Here is an 18,545-nt window from a genome sequence, read left to right as displayed (position 1 = left end):
TTGAATTTCAGGTAAATTGATATATCAAAGTTTGCAAGATCAGTAAGATTGTGTCCTGTTTCAGGGATCTAACAACTTGGATCAATAGCATGATGGCTCTGGTCTCCTCCGATGAGTTGGCCAAGGACGTCACCGGTGCTGAAGCTCTGCTGGAGAGACACCAGGTGAGTCACCAACTTTATGAAGGGGCAGGCAGGGAGTGTTTGTTCTAGTGGAGAGGATAGATGAGGCACATGCCTTATCATGCACATGAAACTGGTGTTATAATTTGGCAACAAGGGCATAATTGGGATTCCCAACATGGAATCAGTGTTCAGATTGTTTGGAACTTTCCTTCAGTGTGAATGCTATTGTTTGGAACACTATTCAGAATTAAGTGGTGTGTTTTAATTTCACTTTTATTCCTCCATGTTCTCGTTGCCTTACTTGTGTTGAATTTTTTTTAAAAAGTTATGCAGCTTTGTACATATATGGACATATTTATGGTGTATTCTCATTCATGCATATCATTTAAGAAGTGCTACCATAGTAACAAACAAATGACTTTCTAATGTACATTGTGGATTGTAATCATACAGCAGTAATATTCCGTCTGAAACATCATAACTACTTTTTACCAATTTCAAGTCAGTGTTAGTAGAAATCGTGTCTCCCCTGTGATCGCTACACCCCATCATATGGTAATTATTGTTGTCGTTGTCCTCTTCCCATGTAAGCTGTCAGCTATACCCTGATTACAGATGTTCAGTTCTGAGATCGTTAGCCATTACGGCATCACATCATTGCCCGATGAAGAAGAAGAGGAAGAGGTAGTGATGTCATAGGTCATGTGACCTGGTCACGTGATCGCACGCCATGTGACTGATGTCCTGTCATGACAAATTCATTATACCGAATGTTACTTGTGTTGCATCAGAAACCCCATGGTTGAAATTGAACCCTTTAGATTAGCTGGCTATCTGTCGATTGTATGTTCATGAAAGATGGATTTAGTTCACTCAGCAGAAGATGGGTACCCAGTGGGATTAGGCATGTAATAGTTAAGGAAATTACTCTTTACTTTTGGATTCAGTGCTTAGTCATTTTACTCTGTAAATGTGACAAGTTTTGTCATTTATGTGTTTGTCCAATAAACATCACCTTTAACTCAAATTGTTTTGACGATGGGAAAAATGAGATCTCATCTTACATGAACATAATGCCAACAATGAAACTATGATAGCCAATCCGAAAACGTCCTGGTTAATACATGCGAATATATTTTTGATGCATGGAAAGTTTGTCAGTGGGCGTAACATGATTTTCAACGGATCTAATAATGTATATATTTTGCATGAGTGTGTCTGTCTATGGAATTGTATGGGGCTGAGACTCGTGTCTTAGACTGTCATATATTCTTCTCTACTCTTATATGCTCAGTGAGAAAGGCAAGCTAGTCATGCTGTGAGTGGAATTTGTACAAGTTTGGAAATAATTACTGTGATAAGGGTGCAACCGATGAAAAACACCTGAGAACCAGTCCCAAGTTCAGCAACTTCATTAAATGCACGTAATTACTCATCAACGACATGAATTGTTGCTCACAATGTCGATCACTGAATTGGTTGGTCCATACTCACTCATTTTCAGGCCATCATCATATAGCTGGAATATTGCTGAGTGTGCTATCTCCATAAAACAACAAGCATGGTAACCTTAATAGAAATGTGTACAAGGGTTAGAACATTTTGCCGAAGCAACACAGGGTTCACTCATATTTATATCTGTACTGTTAGAATTGATAGCCACTCATACATGTCTCCCCCATGAAGATCTGGGTTAGAATTGGTCTTCTGTAACCCATCCATGTCATAAGTGGCAATTGATGGGATCAGGTGCTCAGGCTCAGGTCACACATGTCTTCATGTTCCATTTGCATAGATCAGTGCTCATGCTGTCAATCACTGGGTTATCTGATCTGGACTGGAATCATCTACAGACAGCTGTACAAAAGCTGAAATATTGAGTGTGGATAAACAACATCAATCAAACAAATACCTGGAAGTCCCTCAAGGCGATATCCTGGTGGTGATATCTGGGTGGGATGTAGGCTGCCTTTCTCACTGAAGACTAATTAACCAGTTTGTTTCAGGTTTTTGTAGATGCCCCGATTAGCTGCGTGTCCAGTGGACTGCATGGACTACATGGCTGTGTCCTAATCCTCATTCTTAATGTCTCATACGATTAATACAACATGGCCTCAGTAGTGTCACTGCCTTTACACAGTCGAGATACAGGATGGATAATATTTTTGAAATAATCTGTTTCAAAGAAACTTCGGGATATACAGTGGTTGAGAGTGAAAGATTGTACATTTACTGGGATATTTAGTCCGAGCTCGCCTGATTAGTCGGCAGCAAGTATCGGTCAAACTTCCAATCTGAGAAAAAGAAAGTTTTGAATATGCTAATTAGTAATAGCTACAATGATAGCTTCGTCATGGTGGCATTCCATGTATTTCCCTGAAAACAGAACCAATAGGAAGGAAATGGTTTCAAGTTACATCATTGTTTTCAAGATTACCTGAAAAGACTTGAAACTTACAGAACTCAGTGTGCAAGATTAAACCTACTTAACAAGGAGCTGCTGGGGTTGGTGAGGTAGCCCAGTGGTTAAAGCTTCCACTCTATCACATCAAAGACCAGGGTTTAATTCCCCATATGGGAACAGTGAGTGCAACCCATTCTGGTGTCCCCTGCCATGGTACTGCTGAAATATTGTTAAAAGTGGCATACAACTCAGCTCATTCACTTAAATGGAGATGAGTAGCTTGATTTTGTCCAGGGTAAGAATCTAAGGATGTCTTGTCAGCTTATGACTTTAATGTAATTGTTAAGAACTAAGTTTCTCCATAATTTTGCATTATCATCTATAGTTACATCAGTGTTAACTATTGAAATGCACATCTAGTATATCCAGTGAATTGGGAGTGAAGTAACAATAGCTTGAAGTCGTTGTAATTGTTTCATCTGAGAAAGAGTGGATAACCTCTCACTCAGTGGTCATTCTGTTAATCGTACGAGATACTTTCAGTTCCCCTGCATGGTTTGGAGTGTGAGCCAGTGTATCTAGACAGGCTGCCAATGCATGTGATGGTTATACATACTTGGGTACATAGTGTAGTTAGTGTGTGCATCGGAGATGCACGGCAACCTTTTACTGCTGTATCGAGATCATCCCGGAGTGAACCTCTGTATCAGAAATCCTTCCCTCAATGAAAACACTTCCTTGTGTTGGTTTCATTAATTATATGTAATTTCCCTGGGACATATTAGACTGTGGCCCTTATGTAAGTTCCTTTATAATCCTGTTGACATAACGTTTGTAATATAACCCCCCCCCCCCCCCCGCCCTCTCAAAGAAATGTTTGATTAATATTTCAGCAGTTACAAAGGTAATTGGCTCAGTGCATTGTGTAAAACCAGTCATGGATATGAAATTTTGTCACTAATCAACTGGGAATGTAAATGGACTCTTGAAATAAATCTTGTCCTTGAGAAATTAACTAAAAGTAGGGGTGTCAAAATTGTCTATTTGTACATTCCCATGACATCTAAATTTATTTTGATGACTAAACATAATCAATGTGAAATATGATTGTTTTGGCCAGAAGATAAATTTGACACCCTGGAAAGCCTGAGACTGCCAAACTGTTCTAACCTTCTGCATGGACTGAGAAACAGTGAAAATCAGACAAAAATGTCATGAATATTGTATATCACACACTGACTGCTCTAGACTGGCTCAGAATGTGTAATTTCATCAATTCCAATGTTTTCTTTAAACAGTTGATGTGGTAGATAGACAAATATCCAATTTCTTAACCAGATGTGTTTTTACCTTCAAAATGGTGTCTGAATCCATGAAAGTTGAAAATATCATTTTTGGATATTTGGCTGTCGATATATGTAATCTGTAAGGTAAATCTGTCTTTTATCTTTATCCTTATTTTCTTTCCATTTGTAAGTCTGCATTGTTATGTGACATCAAACGGAGAAGTCTGATGGGTTTTAAATGGAGTGTTTACCATTGTAGGAACACCGGACTGAGATCGATGCACGTGCAGGGACATTCCAGGCATTCGAGCAACTTGGACAACAACTTCTGCAGAATCAACACTATGCGAGTGAAGATGTTCAACAGAAGCTTGAGGAACTTGCTCGTGCTCGGGAAGAGTTGGAACAGTACGTTTTTTGGTTTGCTACAAAACAAAAGACTTAAAAGTTGCCGTGCATGTGCATAATACATAGACTGTAATCTTGAATACAACACTGAACACCATAATTTTGCAAAAGTGATTCATGTTTTATCACACTCAGTTGGTGTACACGCTCATGTTTTTTGTTTCTATTATTATTATTTTTATATATTTTTAATATTTAATATGAGACGCCATATTTTGCCAAAGCGTTATATTGTATCATATTGACGCATTGTACATGCTTATGAACAGTACAGATATTTGTGGGTTTGTGTTGGTTGTTGTTAGGGAAGTGTGTCATCAGATAATTATGTGTAACCATGGTTCCTTGCAGAGCCTGGATCTCTCGCCGCATGAAACTGGACCAGTGCCTGGAGCTGCAGCTGTTCTACCGGGACTGCGAGCAAGCTGAGTCCTGGATGGCTTCCCGCGAAGCCTTCCTGGCCGGAGACCAAGTGGACGGTGATAATGTGGAGAGTCTTATCAAGAAGCATGAGGACTTTGACCGTGCAATAAACTCTCAGGTTAGTGTTTTGTCAGGCTGACTCTTCCTCATTCCATCCCTACCTGATGGTAATCTGGGATAAGGCCAGAACATGTCTACCAAAATTATCTTATGGCTTTGTAGAAGTAACTTGTGCTTCACTGGTAGCCTGGCCAATAAATATACTGAACAGCAATAGAAACGCAATTTCCTAAAAAATGAACCCTCATAAAAGTAAGTGTTCATGTGTAAGTCTTCTATTTAAAACTTAACAAAAAGCCATAGTTTCTTTTGCTGTTCTGTGTAGAATAGTGTTTCAGTGCTTAGTTTAATTTCAGTGCATTGAATGCAATCTAAGTAAAAGAAGCTGTAAAAATATCCCACTTTTGAACAAATTAACAAATTGCCGGGTAGGTACATGTGATTTACAATTCCCTATCTGTCCCTGCTACATTCCCAGCAACCAGTTGGGGTTGGAGGGTGAACGCTCAGTGACTGGATAATGTTCTAGGCTCATGTACCTTATGCTAATGATTTCGGCCACTCTACATATTAATCACTAGATTTTTTAGTCCAGAACTAATGTTGGTAAAGGTCTTGAACAAGTGAAATGAAGTCATTTCTGTCAGGAAGTCATTCTGAATGCAGTCAAATACTTCCATCTACTTTAGTCGCGCGCTGATATGACCCAGCTCTGTGTATGTAATAGCTGTTATGTGTATGTGTCCATTTTCAGGAGGAGAAGATCAACTCCTTACAGCAGTTTGCTGATCAGTTGATCACTGCAGACCACTATGACGGCCCTGCTGTTTCTGAGAAGAGGGACCAAGTGCTAGACAGGTGATGATGATGATGATGATGATGATGATGATGATGATGATGATGGACATGTTGCCCATGATGATCATGAACGTTTAAAGAATGTTTTTTATGGAAGTGTTTAGAAAAGGTGCTTAGTCAGCTTTTTTTTTTTTTTTTAAGGGAGATACAGGTCCAAAGCTTTCAACCCCAATCTACGCTTGATCGCAGATGCTCTTGGTTTTCCTGTGTTAATGATGACAGTGATTTTTAGACAGCTCCTTTATGTGATCTTGTACCGTGTCATTATGTAAAGGGACAATTAAGGCTGTCAGCAGTATAGATAGGGGAGTTTTGTGATAACTACAGCAGATTGGGTTTGGAACACTTGACTTCTTGGACACACAGCTAATGTTGCATAGGAGTCTCATGCCACCATTTCGTCTGTCCTGTAGATGGTCTCAGCTGAAGGAAGCTTTAATAGAGAATCGGTCCAAGCTGGGAGAGGCTCAGACTCTCCAGCAGTTCTCCCGAGATGCTGACGAGATGGAGAACTGGCTCCAGGAGAAGCTTCAGATCGCCATGGACGAGTCCTACAAGGATCCCACTAACATTCAGGTACATACCTAGACCACAGGTTATTGTAACCCTGAAGAACATGCATAAGGATCTTCATGCTTAATGTTCAACATTAGTTCGATGATGTTCAAGAATTTTGCTGTCACTTTTCAAAGGTATCGCTGTTGAAACACACGAAATATATTTCAATGTGTTAACAATTTTTTACATCCAGGATGTAGGATATCTTCCAATTCTGAAACATTTATTTTGTCTCTGAAAGGAACAAGAACAATAATGTCTTAAGTCAGTAGAGAATTGACAGCCCTGTATCCAGAAATGTTTCTACCTTTTTCAGAGCAAGCACCAGAAACATCAGGCTTTTGAGGCTGAGCTTGCTGCAAACGCTGATCGTCTGCAGGGTCTGATTGGAACTGGACAAAGTACGTAATCTTCAGGAGAGGCAACATCAACAAATCAATGTTTTTACAATCGTGTGTCTTTCCACCCTTGTGACTGTTGGGCTGTAGCCAGTGGTTAAAGCATTTGCTCATCACATCAAAGACCTGATTTTGCTTCCTATGGAAACAATTCGTGAATCTCTTTTCTGGTGTCCACTGGTATGATATTGTAGAAATATTGTTAAAAGTGGCGTAAAACTAATCTCACTCACTTACTTTGAACCTTGGAGGCCTGTGAATCTGACATTCTCTTTATCTGATCATGTGACTGAAATTGAATAGATAATAATGATGTTGTGTAGTTACCGTATTGCACTGTGTCTTTCTCCAGACCTTATTGACCGCCACCAGTGTGCTGGGTCTGATGATGCTGTCCAAGCCCGTCTGGAGTCCCTAGCGTCCCAGTGGGAGGACCTTGTGGCCAAGTCTGCAGAGAAGAGTGACAAGCTGAAGGAGGCCAACCGCCAGCAGACCTTCAACGCAGGGGTCAAGGACATGGAGTTCTGGCTTGGAGAGGTGTGTGTTTGTTCTGTGTTCACTCAGTAATACTCAGTGCTTTGCTTCCTCTTGTCACTGGACATATAGATTGTTCCTTAACAAGCTACCACAGGAGACTGCTGAAAAAATCTTGACCCAGAATACAGACACTTTGCAAGCAGTTTCAATGCCATCCATATGAAATAAGACCAGAGGCCCTTCTACTGCTGAAGCTAGTTAGCTGAAGTTTTTACTCCTAAGACTGGATTTTTACTGTTAACAAACTGAAAAGTTCAGAATAATTACTCCCCACAATAAACAGAATCTTGCCCTGATGTTGCATGTCAGCAAGCCTTTAGGTATCTGGACACCATTCTATATCTTGTGGCAACATCCCGACACAACAGTGTGCCATGATGTTGATGCTCAATGCATCTTATCATCCAGACATGTGGCATGTAGATCGTAACAAAGTAACCAATGTTGCAGGTGGAACAAATGCTGGCATCTGAGGATTATGGCAAAGATCTGGCGTCTGTTCAGAACCTGCTGAAGAAGCAACAGCTCCTTGAGGCTGACATCACAGCTCATGAGGTAGGATCTCCCTACACCACACTACTTGTGCCAAAGCCAACCATAACTTGCCATACCTTATCACATCCCCATTGGTTGTTGATTTTTAGTTTCAAATTTTCAAATCACTCTTGACGAAAGTGCCTTTAGTTTCAGTACAGTATGGTTCAACCATATCAATCTATGGTGCATTCACACACTTTGGGGTGTTTGATTTTTTGTAAAGGTAATTATCAGATGAACTGTACCAACATTTAATACCAGTACTGATAGAAATTTTGTGTAACATGTCCTGTCAGTCTTGCACTGCTAGTTGTTTACGCCATGTCATTGCTTTAGTATTGAAAACAGCAACACTACACCTCCCTGGAATTGTAGAAAGCACCATTTCTACTTTAGGAGTTTTCTCCCTTAGGCGTTCAAGGATCTTGTTGTTAGTGTTTGAATCCTATCAATCCTTGGTTGTTATTTATTGGAATAAGCATCAATATTATAGTACTAGAAGAATTTTTTATCCACAATACAAATTCATTCCAAATATTGTAATTACATTAGATGAATTTTCTTATAAATCCTTGTATTTCTTTTTTTATTTAAACAAATGAAACAAAGCTTGTTTTTGTTAATATTCAAGAAGTGACTTCATTTTACTCCTCCATAATCTTTTTCAAGATTCCATGTAAATATGTTAAGGGTGTTCTTGGTATTTTATTGTTATGTACAGATGTTTCAATTGTTATGGAACTACATTTTAAATTGTCTGTGTTATGTCAACATCTATTAGAACCAAATCTGATTTCTAATGATCACTATTTAAAGTAACATAAGAGTATATTACTTGGGTGTCAAGTCAGCTTTGATAGTGGGGTGGAAGTCTGGGGTTGCGGGGAATGGGAGTTTCTGGAAAGTGGAGGGAGGAAGAAGGAGAAAGGTTAATTCTTGTTTGGTGTGGGAGGGTATCTCCAGTATTCCTGGTAAGGAAAAGTAGGTATTCAGTCAGCATGGCGACATAATAATCATGTGTGATTTGAAGGATAACTATGTGTCCATTATGACAGACTCCGGAAGAACCGATGCTGCAGAAGCCACTGATGGCCCAGCGCCTGGAGGCGCCCATATTTCATGTAATGTTCTATATAAGGTCTCTGAGTGTGTCTTGAGGCTTGACGTGTAGTAGGTTATTAACGTATGCAGGAAACAGGAGTCAGGTTTGGATTGAATAATCGCATGCATTACTTTATAAACTAATAAGTATACACTATCTACACTAATCTTATAAGTACTGATGGAAAATAATTCCAGATTTGACTGACATGCAGGTTCTATTCAGTCCTGGGTAAATAAGAAATGATACAAAGTAAAAGCACATTGGGAACTCAAATTCTGTAATGACATTTTTATAACAATTTTTGATAGTGATGTAGGTACTTGTTTTATTAGTTTTATCCAGACATCCAGTTTGTCCACCATCTTTCACTTTGAAATTTCTTGGTAATTACTCATTGTTTAGTTGTGAGGGCTCGTATGTCTTAATATTGACTTAACTGCCAAGTAATTTATTGGATATCATGATAAGTATGTACTTAAGGAGGTATCAAAGGTGGTAATCTGTTGGTCACATTGGTTGCCAAGTGTGAGTAGTACTTAGACAATAATGGTCAGTCTGCACCATGATCATTGGGTGCATGTGTACCCAGATTTTCTCATTTGATTCTCACTATGGACTATTACTGTCTTTCCAAAATAATGTCACTGTTATTCTTCTGACAAGGCAGATTTTTCAATTTTCCGCTCATGAATAGTGAGATCGCATGTCAGATTTCAGATATGTTTTACCTTTATGCACAACTTTGATGATATGCTCTTTACATGAGTCATAGTGATTTATTGTCAATATTGTATCGGACATTGCCTCACCTCCTGAGTTAAGTCCCTTTGCTTCCAGGATCTTTTTGTTGCTTGTTTGAAGCTTAGATTCATCTTAAGAGATTAGTGGTTTGTCCACACCAGTCAAAACAGACATGATCATGATCGTTTTTCCGTAGATCAGGTGAGCAGTGGGGTAACCTAGTGGTTAAAGCATTCACTTGTCATGCCGAAGACCCAGGTTCGATTCCCCATATGGTGAATATAGTGAACATGTGAATACCATTTCTGGTGTCCCCTGCCATGATATTGCTGGAAAACATAGCAATAAAATCAGCATGAAACTAAACTCACTCACTTTATGTCAGACATTGCCCTGACGCAGAATTCTTGCTCATTTAATGCAGTCTGTGTGGAAAACAATGAGGTTAATTCTGCCTTAAGGTCTGTTTGACACGACAGCAAGTGTACTGATTCTCACTTGTCTCCCATAACATGCATTTGACTTGATTTCCCTTGAGGGAAAGAGAGAGTCAAGATGAACAAAATGTTCAGTAGCGATTGGACAGGTCCTGTTATTTTCCATTCCAAACCATCTGTGAAGATCAGGACCAGAATTGTTCTTCAGTAAGAGGCAACTAATAGGATCGGGTGGTCAGGATTGTTGACTTTGTTGACACAAGTCATTTTATCCCACTTGCGTAGGTTGATGTTCATGCTGTTGATCTCTGGATTGTCTGATCCAGACTGGATTTTACAGACCACTGCATAGCTGTTATATTACTGAGTGCACCATAAAACTTGATCACTCTCGCACTCCGCTCCAAGCCACGTGGGAATGCCATGTTAGAACTGGACCCAGTGTCCTGTGCTGGTCAAAAGGTTGTCAGGCTTGTACCTTGATGGATGCATGTCATCATACCCCACTGACATGGATATTTTGGTTGAGAGATATTCTTATACCACCATGTAGCTGAAATATTGCTGAATGTGAGTTTAACTCCAACAAAGAAGGTCACAGTAATAACAACTGGAGTATTCTGATCACAGGTGGCAGTTGTCAATGTTCCAAGGACACTGTTTAAGACTACAGGGAACAAGAAACACCCACAACTCGAAGCACCTGTTTGTCGGGGTGACATTAATGATCTGCATATGTGTGCTGTTAATAGAGCTCGTATCTTCGAATGTTGCATGTAATTCATCCACACAATTTTGTACTTTGATTTTTTTCTCATGTTGCAAATAATTAAGCAACAACATGCCTTATTTTTTCCTAACAAGAGGCTCTTCCTCGAGGAGACATTTTCACATTTTGATTTTTAGCATGGCTGGGAACTTTTTTCTTTTGTTTAGCCAGTATTACAGCACTTTGACTGCCAAGAGTGAAACAGGCATGCTTCTGAGGAGGCCACATGGAGGTTAGGGAATTCCCCTGGGAGCTTCCTAGGGAATTCTCCAGGGGAATGCCTCTCAGAATAATCCATGTTGGTTTGTTTTATGATATTTCAAATGGTATCTTCATATGCTTATCCCAAAATGATTAACTTTTAGGTTTTCACAAAATGTTATCTTAAATTGATGGCTATACCAGTTAAGAGCATTAAATGTTATTCCTCCATTAATACTTTACATTATGTCCAAGGGTTCAAGATGAACTTATCAACTGACTCTCCATGTTCAAGGCAATTTAGTGGGTATGGATGCCATTGTACAAAACAACCTAAGCACAAGTCTATGTTAAACTATGGGTGTCACAGTCACTTTAATGCTAAGATTGCTTTGTACATTTTCAAACATAGTCAATTGTATGTCATCATACCTGATGATATGTGACATTGCTCATAAGATAATCCTTGATTTCTTAGCATGTATTTATTATTTGTTGTCCCCAATCCTTATGCTGGACTATTGGAAAGTGGGTCGTTGGCTGTGAAGTCTAGCGATACTGATTAAATGACTGTTCTTCTCAGGATCGCATCACAGATTTGAACAGTCAGGCAGATCAGTTCATTGAGGCTGGCGTTTGGGATGCGGAGAGTCTCCAGGACAGAAAAAAGACCATCAATGAAAGATATGAGAAGTAAGTGTCCAGAAACAGACTCAACTTTTGACACTAAATCCATAAGGGCAACTGTATAAAGAACTATAAGAATCTATAAGGAAAAGTCACAGCATATAGAATGAAGGGGGTTGACATCCGTAAAGCATTTTGATCTTATTACTAATCAACTTCTAAAATGCCAGAGTTTTCAAATATTGGAATATATAAATATCTGACAGTAAGGACAGTATATCTGTGAGGTTTGTTGTTACATTTACAAACAGGAAACCTAGCAAGTCCTAACGTATTCTGTCTTTGCTGTGCAGGATCAAGGAGTGTTCCATTCATCGCCGTGCCCGTCTTAACGAGGCCAACACCATGCATCAGTTCCTCAGGGACATTGACGACGAGGAGGCATGGATCAAGTGAGTCACGCTTTGAATTTTGGGAAAGGGAGATAGGTCTTATATTTCCAACATGTCCATATCAGAGGACTTTCATTCAAGCATCTCACGGTGTGAAGAATTTTCATGTCGAAAGTTGCAGTGACATATAAAAATTGGTTTATTAATGTTTCCTGAAAAGAATATATATTACAGAGTTATGGTTACAAAGTTACTTATTTTATAATACAGTCTTCAATGTTGTGTCTTAAAAAGTTGAACTGACCTTGAAGTGATGATTTGTGTTTTGACACAACCATAAAATGACAACCAAATATGGAAGACGCCAACAATCAAGCATTTACATTGAGTCAACTATGGGTTCACTATATCTCACATTGGTGTTTGAATCAGTACAAGAAAAGATTCTTCAAATGAGCTCCTTATTTTCACGTGAATTCTATTCAGGGAGAAGAAGTTGTTGGTTGGGTCTGAGGATTACGGGAAGGACTTGACATCAGTGCAGAACTTGAGGAAGAAGCACAAGCGCCTGGAAGCTGAGTTGGCCAGCCATGAGCCCAGCATTCAAGGGGTGCAGGAGGTCGGGGAGAAGCTGATTGCTGAGTCTGACATTGGGGCATCCGACATCCGGGCACGCCTTGACCAACTGGCGGAGAGCTGGGAGGAGCTGAAGAGTATGTCTGCTGATAGGGGACTCAAGCTGGACCAGTCCTATGCCTACCAGCAGTTCTCGGCCAATGTTGAGGAGGAGGAGGCTTGGATTTCTGAAAAGCAGCATCTGCTATCTGGAGGAGACTTTGGGGACACAATGGCAGCTGTACAGGTAATATTGATTGATTCTATAGCTGCTGTAGGGATGGCTCCATTCAACAAAGGGATCTTTTGACAAGGATTATAATAAAACCATGTTTAATGGATGGCAGTTACAGGAATCTTAGTGCTAAGATCCCTTTTGTGGAATAGGTGCAAGGGACAAATTTAGATTGTTACCTTGGTCCAAAATATGTCTCAAATGACCGTGATATTTTCCAGTTGGAATTAAACTTTTCATTCTGATTATTGTCTTATAAGTATAAGTATGTGTTTGTAGTTCAACAGGAAGATAAATGAGAAAGTCAGGTCTTTAATGCATATGGTAAAAATCAAATATTTTCGGGATTCTCAGAAGATTTCCTTTGTCATTGCAGGGTCTGATGAAGAAACATGAGGCCTTCGAGACTGACTGCAAAGTGCACCAAGACCGATGCCAAGAGATCAAGAATGAAGGACAGAAGCTCATTGAAGAGGTACATGACACATGCTTATTTTGAAAACAGATAATGTGGAAAAAATGAGAGAAAACAACAGCGCCAGTATGATACAAGTTAATATATGATTCAGTTTTATCTCAGAGAGAAATACTTCTTGTATGTTGCTTAATTATTAGGTAAAATATGAATATTTGCATTTATTGTTCTGCAGAAAATAAGTTAATATTGATTTCCAGATTCTTGAATGTGTTTTCCATTTACTGTTTCTAGGGTAACCACAATGCTAAAAACATTGCCCAGCGAAGTGACGGACTTGAGCAGAAAATGAAGTCTCTTGAAGATGCTGCTGCTCACCGTCGTGCCAACCTCATCGACAACTCGGCCTTCCTTCAGTTCATCTGGAAGACAGATGTTGTAGAGAGCTGGATTGGTGAGTTAAAACTGGTAGTATTCAAGTCGTTCAAATGTAGTGTGGGGACCTTTGAAGATCCAGGTTAGAGTAGATGTTTATTTACCTTTGCTTGTTGTAAGAGGCAGTGAATGGGATTGGGTGATCAGGCTTCAAGATGTCATTAGATGTTGAGGTGAGGTGTTGCTTCTTAAATGCCAATAAAACCAACAGATGTGTAGATGTGATAACTCAAGGGTGTGCCATCAGACTGGGTGGACTAGCTTGCTGACTTGGTTGACGCATGTCAACGTACCCACTTGCGAAGATATATGCTTATGATGTTAATCACTGGATTGTCTGATCCAGGATTAATTATGTACAGACCACCAGCATATAGTTAAAATATTGCTGAGAGTGGGGTAAAACAAACAAAAACAAACTCGGTCCTGTTCTTCACTTTTCAACCTCTCAATAGTATTTCTCTTCTGTTCCAGCTGACAAAGAAACCCAAGTAAGATCTGAGGACTATGGGCGTGACCTGTCATCTGTCCAAACCCTTCTCACAAAGCAGGAAACTTTCGATGCTGGCCTGCAAGCATTTGAGAAGGAAGGAATCCAGACTATCACAGCTCTGAAGGATCAGCTCGTCTCTGCTAAACATGCCCAGACACCAGCCATTGAAGCACGCTACAATGATGTGATTGCCAGGTACTCATATATAAAACTAGTCAATATTCATCTACAACAAAATGGGGCAGTAGGGTAGCCTAAATTTGTGGTTAAAGTATTCACTTGTCAAGCTGTAGACCATGCGTGAAGTCGATGTCAGGAAACCAAAGAATTGTACTTATGGCTTACATAACGTTCTGACCTACAAATTTTGTCAGATAGATAGCAGAACAAACGTGTGTTATTTGGCTTTTATCCTATATAACAAACAATCCTTGATGTGTGACCTCTTTTTCTGACGCTACTGATTTTTCCACCTGATGTGTGACCTCTCTGACGCTACTGATTTTTTTCCACCAGATGGCAGAAGCTACTGGCGGACTCAGATGCTCGTAAGCAACGCCTTCTCCATCTCCAGGATCAGTATCGCCAGATTGAAGATCTGTACCTGACTTTCGCCAAGAAGGCCTCAGCATTCAACAGCTGGTTCGAAAACGCTGAGGAGGATCTCACAGATCCTGTTAGATGTAACTCAGTTGAAGAAATCAGAGTAAGTTTAAAACTGTTCTGTGGGATGGTAATTTTGACAAACAGTGAACACTTTGTTTGGCGTACATGACATCATATCACCTGTGGGTTATCTTTAAATGTGATTAAAATTTGAAAAGAAAATTCAATTATTTTGTTTGTTTGAAACTAAGTGAATATCATTTATTTCAGTTTTGAGGGACAGAAATAAATCATCTATTTTCTTTCATTCTGGGGTGATGGGGAAGCTTAGTAAATTAAGCAGTAGCTCGCCAAAGACCCAGGTTCAATTCCCGACATGAGTACAGTGTGTGAAGCCGATGTCTGGTGTGTACTTCAGTGATATTTCTGGAATGTTGCCAAAAATGGCATAAAACCACTCTCACTTTTTATGGTTCTAGAAAATTGTCGAATGGTTGATTGTTGTTTGTATTAATAAGTGAAAACAGACTCCCATCACTAGCTTTGGTGTTAAATGTGTGTAGGATTTGCCTGACCATGCACTCACCACAAAAAGAGCAAATTTGCTCATGTGGTGTTAAACCGTATTTACTCACTCACACTGACAGTTCTTTGTTGCTAGGCACTGCGGGAGGCTCATGACCAGTTCAAGTCCTCGCTGAGTGCTGCCCAGGCCGACTTCAATGCTCTGGCGGCCCTAGACAAACAGATCAAGAGCTTCAATGTGGGTCCCAACCCCTACACCTGGTTTACCATGGAAGCCCTTGACGAGACTTGGAAAAACCTACAGAAGATCATTAAGGTGAGCTACAAACAGATAGGAGGTGGGAAGGGAAGATAATTTGGTGATACTGTTAAGTCATGCCAGATATTTTATTTGAAAAGGGTTTATGATCCTGTTCCTGTTGTATGAAAACACCACCAAACACTAAACAACACCACACCTAACCAAACCACAATCTATGGAAAGATGTCCCAAAAGCTATCAGAATTACACCACACCACACCACACCACACCACACCATATGATGTCCCAAAAGCTGTCAGAATTACACCACACCACAACACAACACAACACAACACAACACAACACCACACCACACCACACCACACCACACCACACCACACCACACCTGGTCGCCACATGTCTGCTCCAAGCCAAACCACCAACTATCAAATGCTGCCCACATAAGTTGTCACATTCATATGAGAACATGTCTGTGATTGCAGGAGAGAGACAGTGAGCTGGCTCGGGAGGAACAGAGGCAGGAAGAGAACGATCAACTACGGAAACAGTTTGCTGCTGCTGCCAACACCTTCCACTCCTGGCTGACTGAGACAAGGTCAGTAACGGCAGGTTTACCTTCGGGATTTTGCGGGGACGGGGTGGCTCATAAGCAGGCCAGGGGCAGGGATCACTGGGAGACCAGGCTGGGAATTCCTTGACTCTGGTCAGAGTTTCTGTTCCACAAGAATGAAGTTGTTGTGACATCTAATATTTGAAGTTTTCTATCTTGATGACAAAGATCATAAATGGATGTCATTGACATTGAAAGGCATATGAAAGTCAACAGAATACAATTTTGTACTTTACTACAAACATTTGTGTATATTTTGTTTGTGTTTGTTTTGAGTAAATGGTTTTACTGATGTAATTTTATTACATTCCTATACATTAAAATACATTAAAAGTATCATGTTATTTCCACAAGGACATTCAGTTTATTGGGTTTAATTCTTGCTTTTATTTTGTTAATGCAATTTCTTTCTTTTCTATGAAATCCTGACTTTGCCCTGGTCAACTTCTAAATTAGACTGTGGCTTCTTGATGGGTTATTATTATATTTCTCAGCATGTTACAGATGTTGTCTCTAGTTGATAGGTCCTTGCATACAATAACTAGCTTCTGAAGTCACCCGCAACTTTGCAAGTAGTGCAGCATCTTGTTAATGATCAAGTTCTGTAGCTCAGTGACTAACCTCTGAAGGTCCAGTATTTAACTGATCTTCAGTAACCCATACTTGTCATAAGAGGCGACTAAGGGCATTGGGTGGTCAGACTTAATGTACTGATCCAAATTCAGCAACCCATGGTTGTCGTAAGAGGGATCTAACAGGATCAGGTGGTCAGGCTCACTGAGTGGTGGGCATGTACGTGTCATTGTATTTAAGTTGCATAGATCAATCTTCATACTGTTGATCACTGGATTTACAGACAGCCACCATATAGCTGGAATAATGCTGAGTGTGCCATTCAACATTAGAGAAGCAAACTAGTGACTTAAGGAACGATTTCTGAAAGGCTATTCAGGTTATGGTTAAATAAAATCCCACCTTTAAGACGTTAAAATTATTGTACCAGATGTTTGACATTTTCTTAAAAAGTGTTTACTAAGCGCTTTGATTTGCAATACAGTTTTATGGCCATTCTGCTTCACAAAATTAACATTATTGCTGTTTTCTAAATGCATGAGTGTGACCCATCCTATCAGTTAATAAATTGCAATGAACAATCTTACATGAATTAATAACCATGGTAACTTTGAGACTGTTGTCTCCACCCAGTATTTGTCACTAACCATTTCATCCCCAATTCCGCATTTCGAACCATCCTTTCTGTTGTGTTTTTTATTGACAATTTAACAAAACCAGCCAGTTACATCAGAGTGTACAAACAAATTTAGATGGAGTGCTCCACGCAAAGATAGGTTCATTTAACTCGTAACATTGCATGAGCGTGTGACAATGTGTGCAGTGTGATCTGTTGAATTCACAAAGAATGTTATTTATGGTCTTGATGATGAACTGATCACAAATGGAAAAATAATATTAATAATGACAGAAATGAATAAATATTGCACCAGCTCAAGTAAATGCTCATGGCACAACACTATTTTTACCCTTGTCAGTGAATCAAAGTGATCTCGATTTTTGTTCTGAACACCCTGAGGAGTATACAACACATTGAACATTAAGTTTCCATTTCCAGCATCACCACCCAATACTTGTGCAAGAGGTGCTCTTTTTTGAAACATATTCAAATCCTTGTACAAATTCTACATTATAATGTTGGTCCCCAGCAACCTGACAGGATTATTTACAGGAAACTCCCAACATCTAATGTGTCCTTGGGAGTGATCTTTAACATGAAACATTTTTAGGACTTGAAACTAAACGTTTTAGCCGTGTTTGGTTTTAAGAGTTTTTTATGTGAAGTTTAATGGACTGTCTCCGTGTTTCAGAGCTGCCATGATGGAGGGTTCTGGGACCCTTGAAGAACAACTAGAAGCCACTAAGGTATTGTCTTCCATTTCACTTAAATTTGACATTTTGTGTTATGATTCCAATATTCGTTCTCTACGTTTATTGTATGAGCTCACTAGAGTGTTGGGCAGTGGGGTAACCTAGTGGTTAAAGCGTTATCTCATCATGCTGTGGATTCAAGTTCACTTCCCCACATGGGTGCAATGTGTGAAGCCTGTTGCACTGCCTTGATATTGCTGAAAATTTCTAAGAGAAATGTAAACCTACACTCACTCATTACTAGAGTGTTACTAGACTCGTTTGAAGATGCTGACTGTAGATAGTATTTGATGGTTTGACTGAGTGCCATGTTGTGTCCTTGCAGCGCAAGGCTCAAGATGTGCGGGCACAGAAAGGTCAGCTGAAGAAGATTGAGGACCTGGGTGCAGCCATGGAGGAGCGGCTCATTCTGGACAACAGGTACGGTGTGTGACATGAAAGGAAGATTACTGGTATGTTGTGTGATGTGGCACATGTGATGTGACAGCTGTAAGACAGATGTGAGGTGATGTAGGTGACAAGTGTTCTCTGTGTTGTGA

At 39.8% G+C, this 18,545-nt stretch overlaps 1 protein-coding gene across 9 annotated transcripts in view; it reads left to right on the top strand.

The window, feature by feature from the left end:
- Positions 1 to 18,545, top strand: part of LOC137273647 (spectrin alpha chain-like) — a 61,144-nt gene that overhangs the window by 39,078 nt on the left and 3,521 nt on the right. For 3 of the 9 annotated variants that reach the window (XM_067806433.1, XM_067806431.1, XM_067806434.1), the window contains 19 exons: positions 65 to 164; positions 4,075 to 4,223; positions 4,575 to 4,764; positions 5,461 to 5,564; positions 5,978 to 6,140; positions 6,439 to 6,523; positions 6,873 to 7,057; positions 7,508 to 7,612; positions 11,431 to 11,540; positions 11,828 to 11,926; positions 12,353 to 12,728; positions 13,093 to 13,191; positions 13,426 to 13,585; positions 14,041 to 14,254; positions 14,576 to 14,765; positions 15,327 to 15,506; positions 15,935 to 16,047; positions 17,946 to 18,000; positions 18,332 to 18,426. In XM_067806433.1, the coding sequence (XP_067662534.1) occupies positions 65 to 164; positions 4,075 to 4,223; positions 4,575 to 4,764; positions 5,461 to 5,564; positions 5,978 to 6,140; positions 6,439 to 6,523; positions 6,873 to 7,057; positions 7,508 to 7,612; positions 11,431 to 11,540; positions 11,828 to 11,926; positions 12,353 to 12,728; positions 13,093 to 13,191; positions 13,426 to 13,585; positions 14,041 to 14,254; positions 14,576 to 14,765; positions 15,327 to 15,506; positions 15,935 to 16,047; positions 17,946 to 18,000; positions 18,332 to 18,426 (2,772 nt within the window). Of the gene's footprint in view, positions 1 to 64; positions 165 to 740; positions 810 to 4,074; positions 4,224 to 4,574; positions 4,765 to 5,460; positions 5,565 to 5,977; positions 6,141 to 6,438; positions 6,524 to 6,872; positions 7,058 to 7,507; positions 7,613 to 11,430; positions 11,541 to 11,827; positions 11,927 to 12,352; positions 12,729 to 13,092; positions 13,192 to 13,425; positions 13,586 to 14,040; positions 14,255 to 14,575; positions 14,766 to 15,326; positions 15,507 to 15,934; positions 16,048 to 16,518; positions 16,537 to 17,945; positions 18,001 to 18,331; positions 18,427 to 18,545 lie in introns of all 9 variants that reach the window. The other 6 variants (XM_067806427.1, XM_067806426.1, XM_067806435.1 and 3 more) reach the window with 3 other exon arrangements.

Source organism: Haliotis asinina, chromosome 2 (assembly GCF_037392515.1).
Source record: "Haliotis asinina isolate JCU_RB_2024 chromosome 2, JCU_Hal_asi_v2, whole genome shotgun sequence".
Classification (NCBI taxonomy): Eukaryota; Metazoa; Mollusca; class Gastropoda; order Lepetellida; family Haliotidae; genus Haliotis; species Haliotis asinina.
Note: the sequence above shows the minus strand (reverse complement) of the source record. Positions and strands in the feature narration are given on the sequence as shown.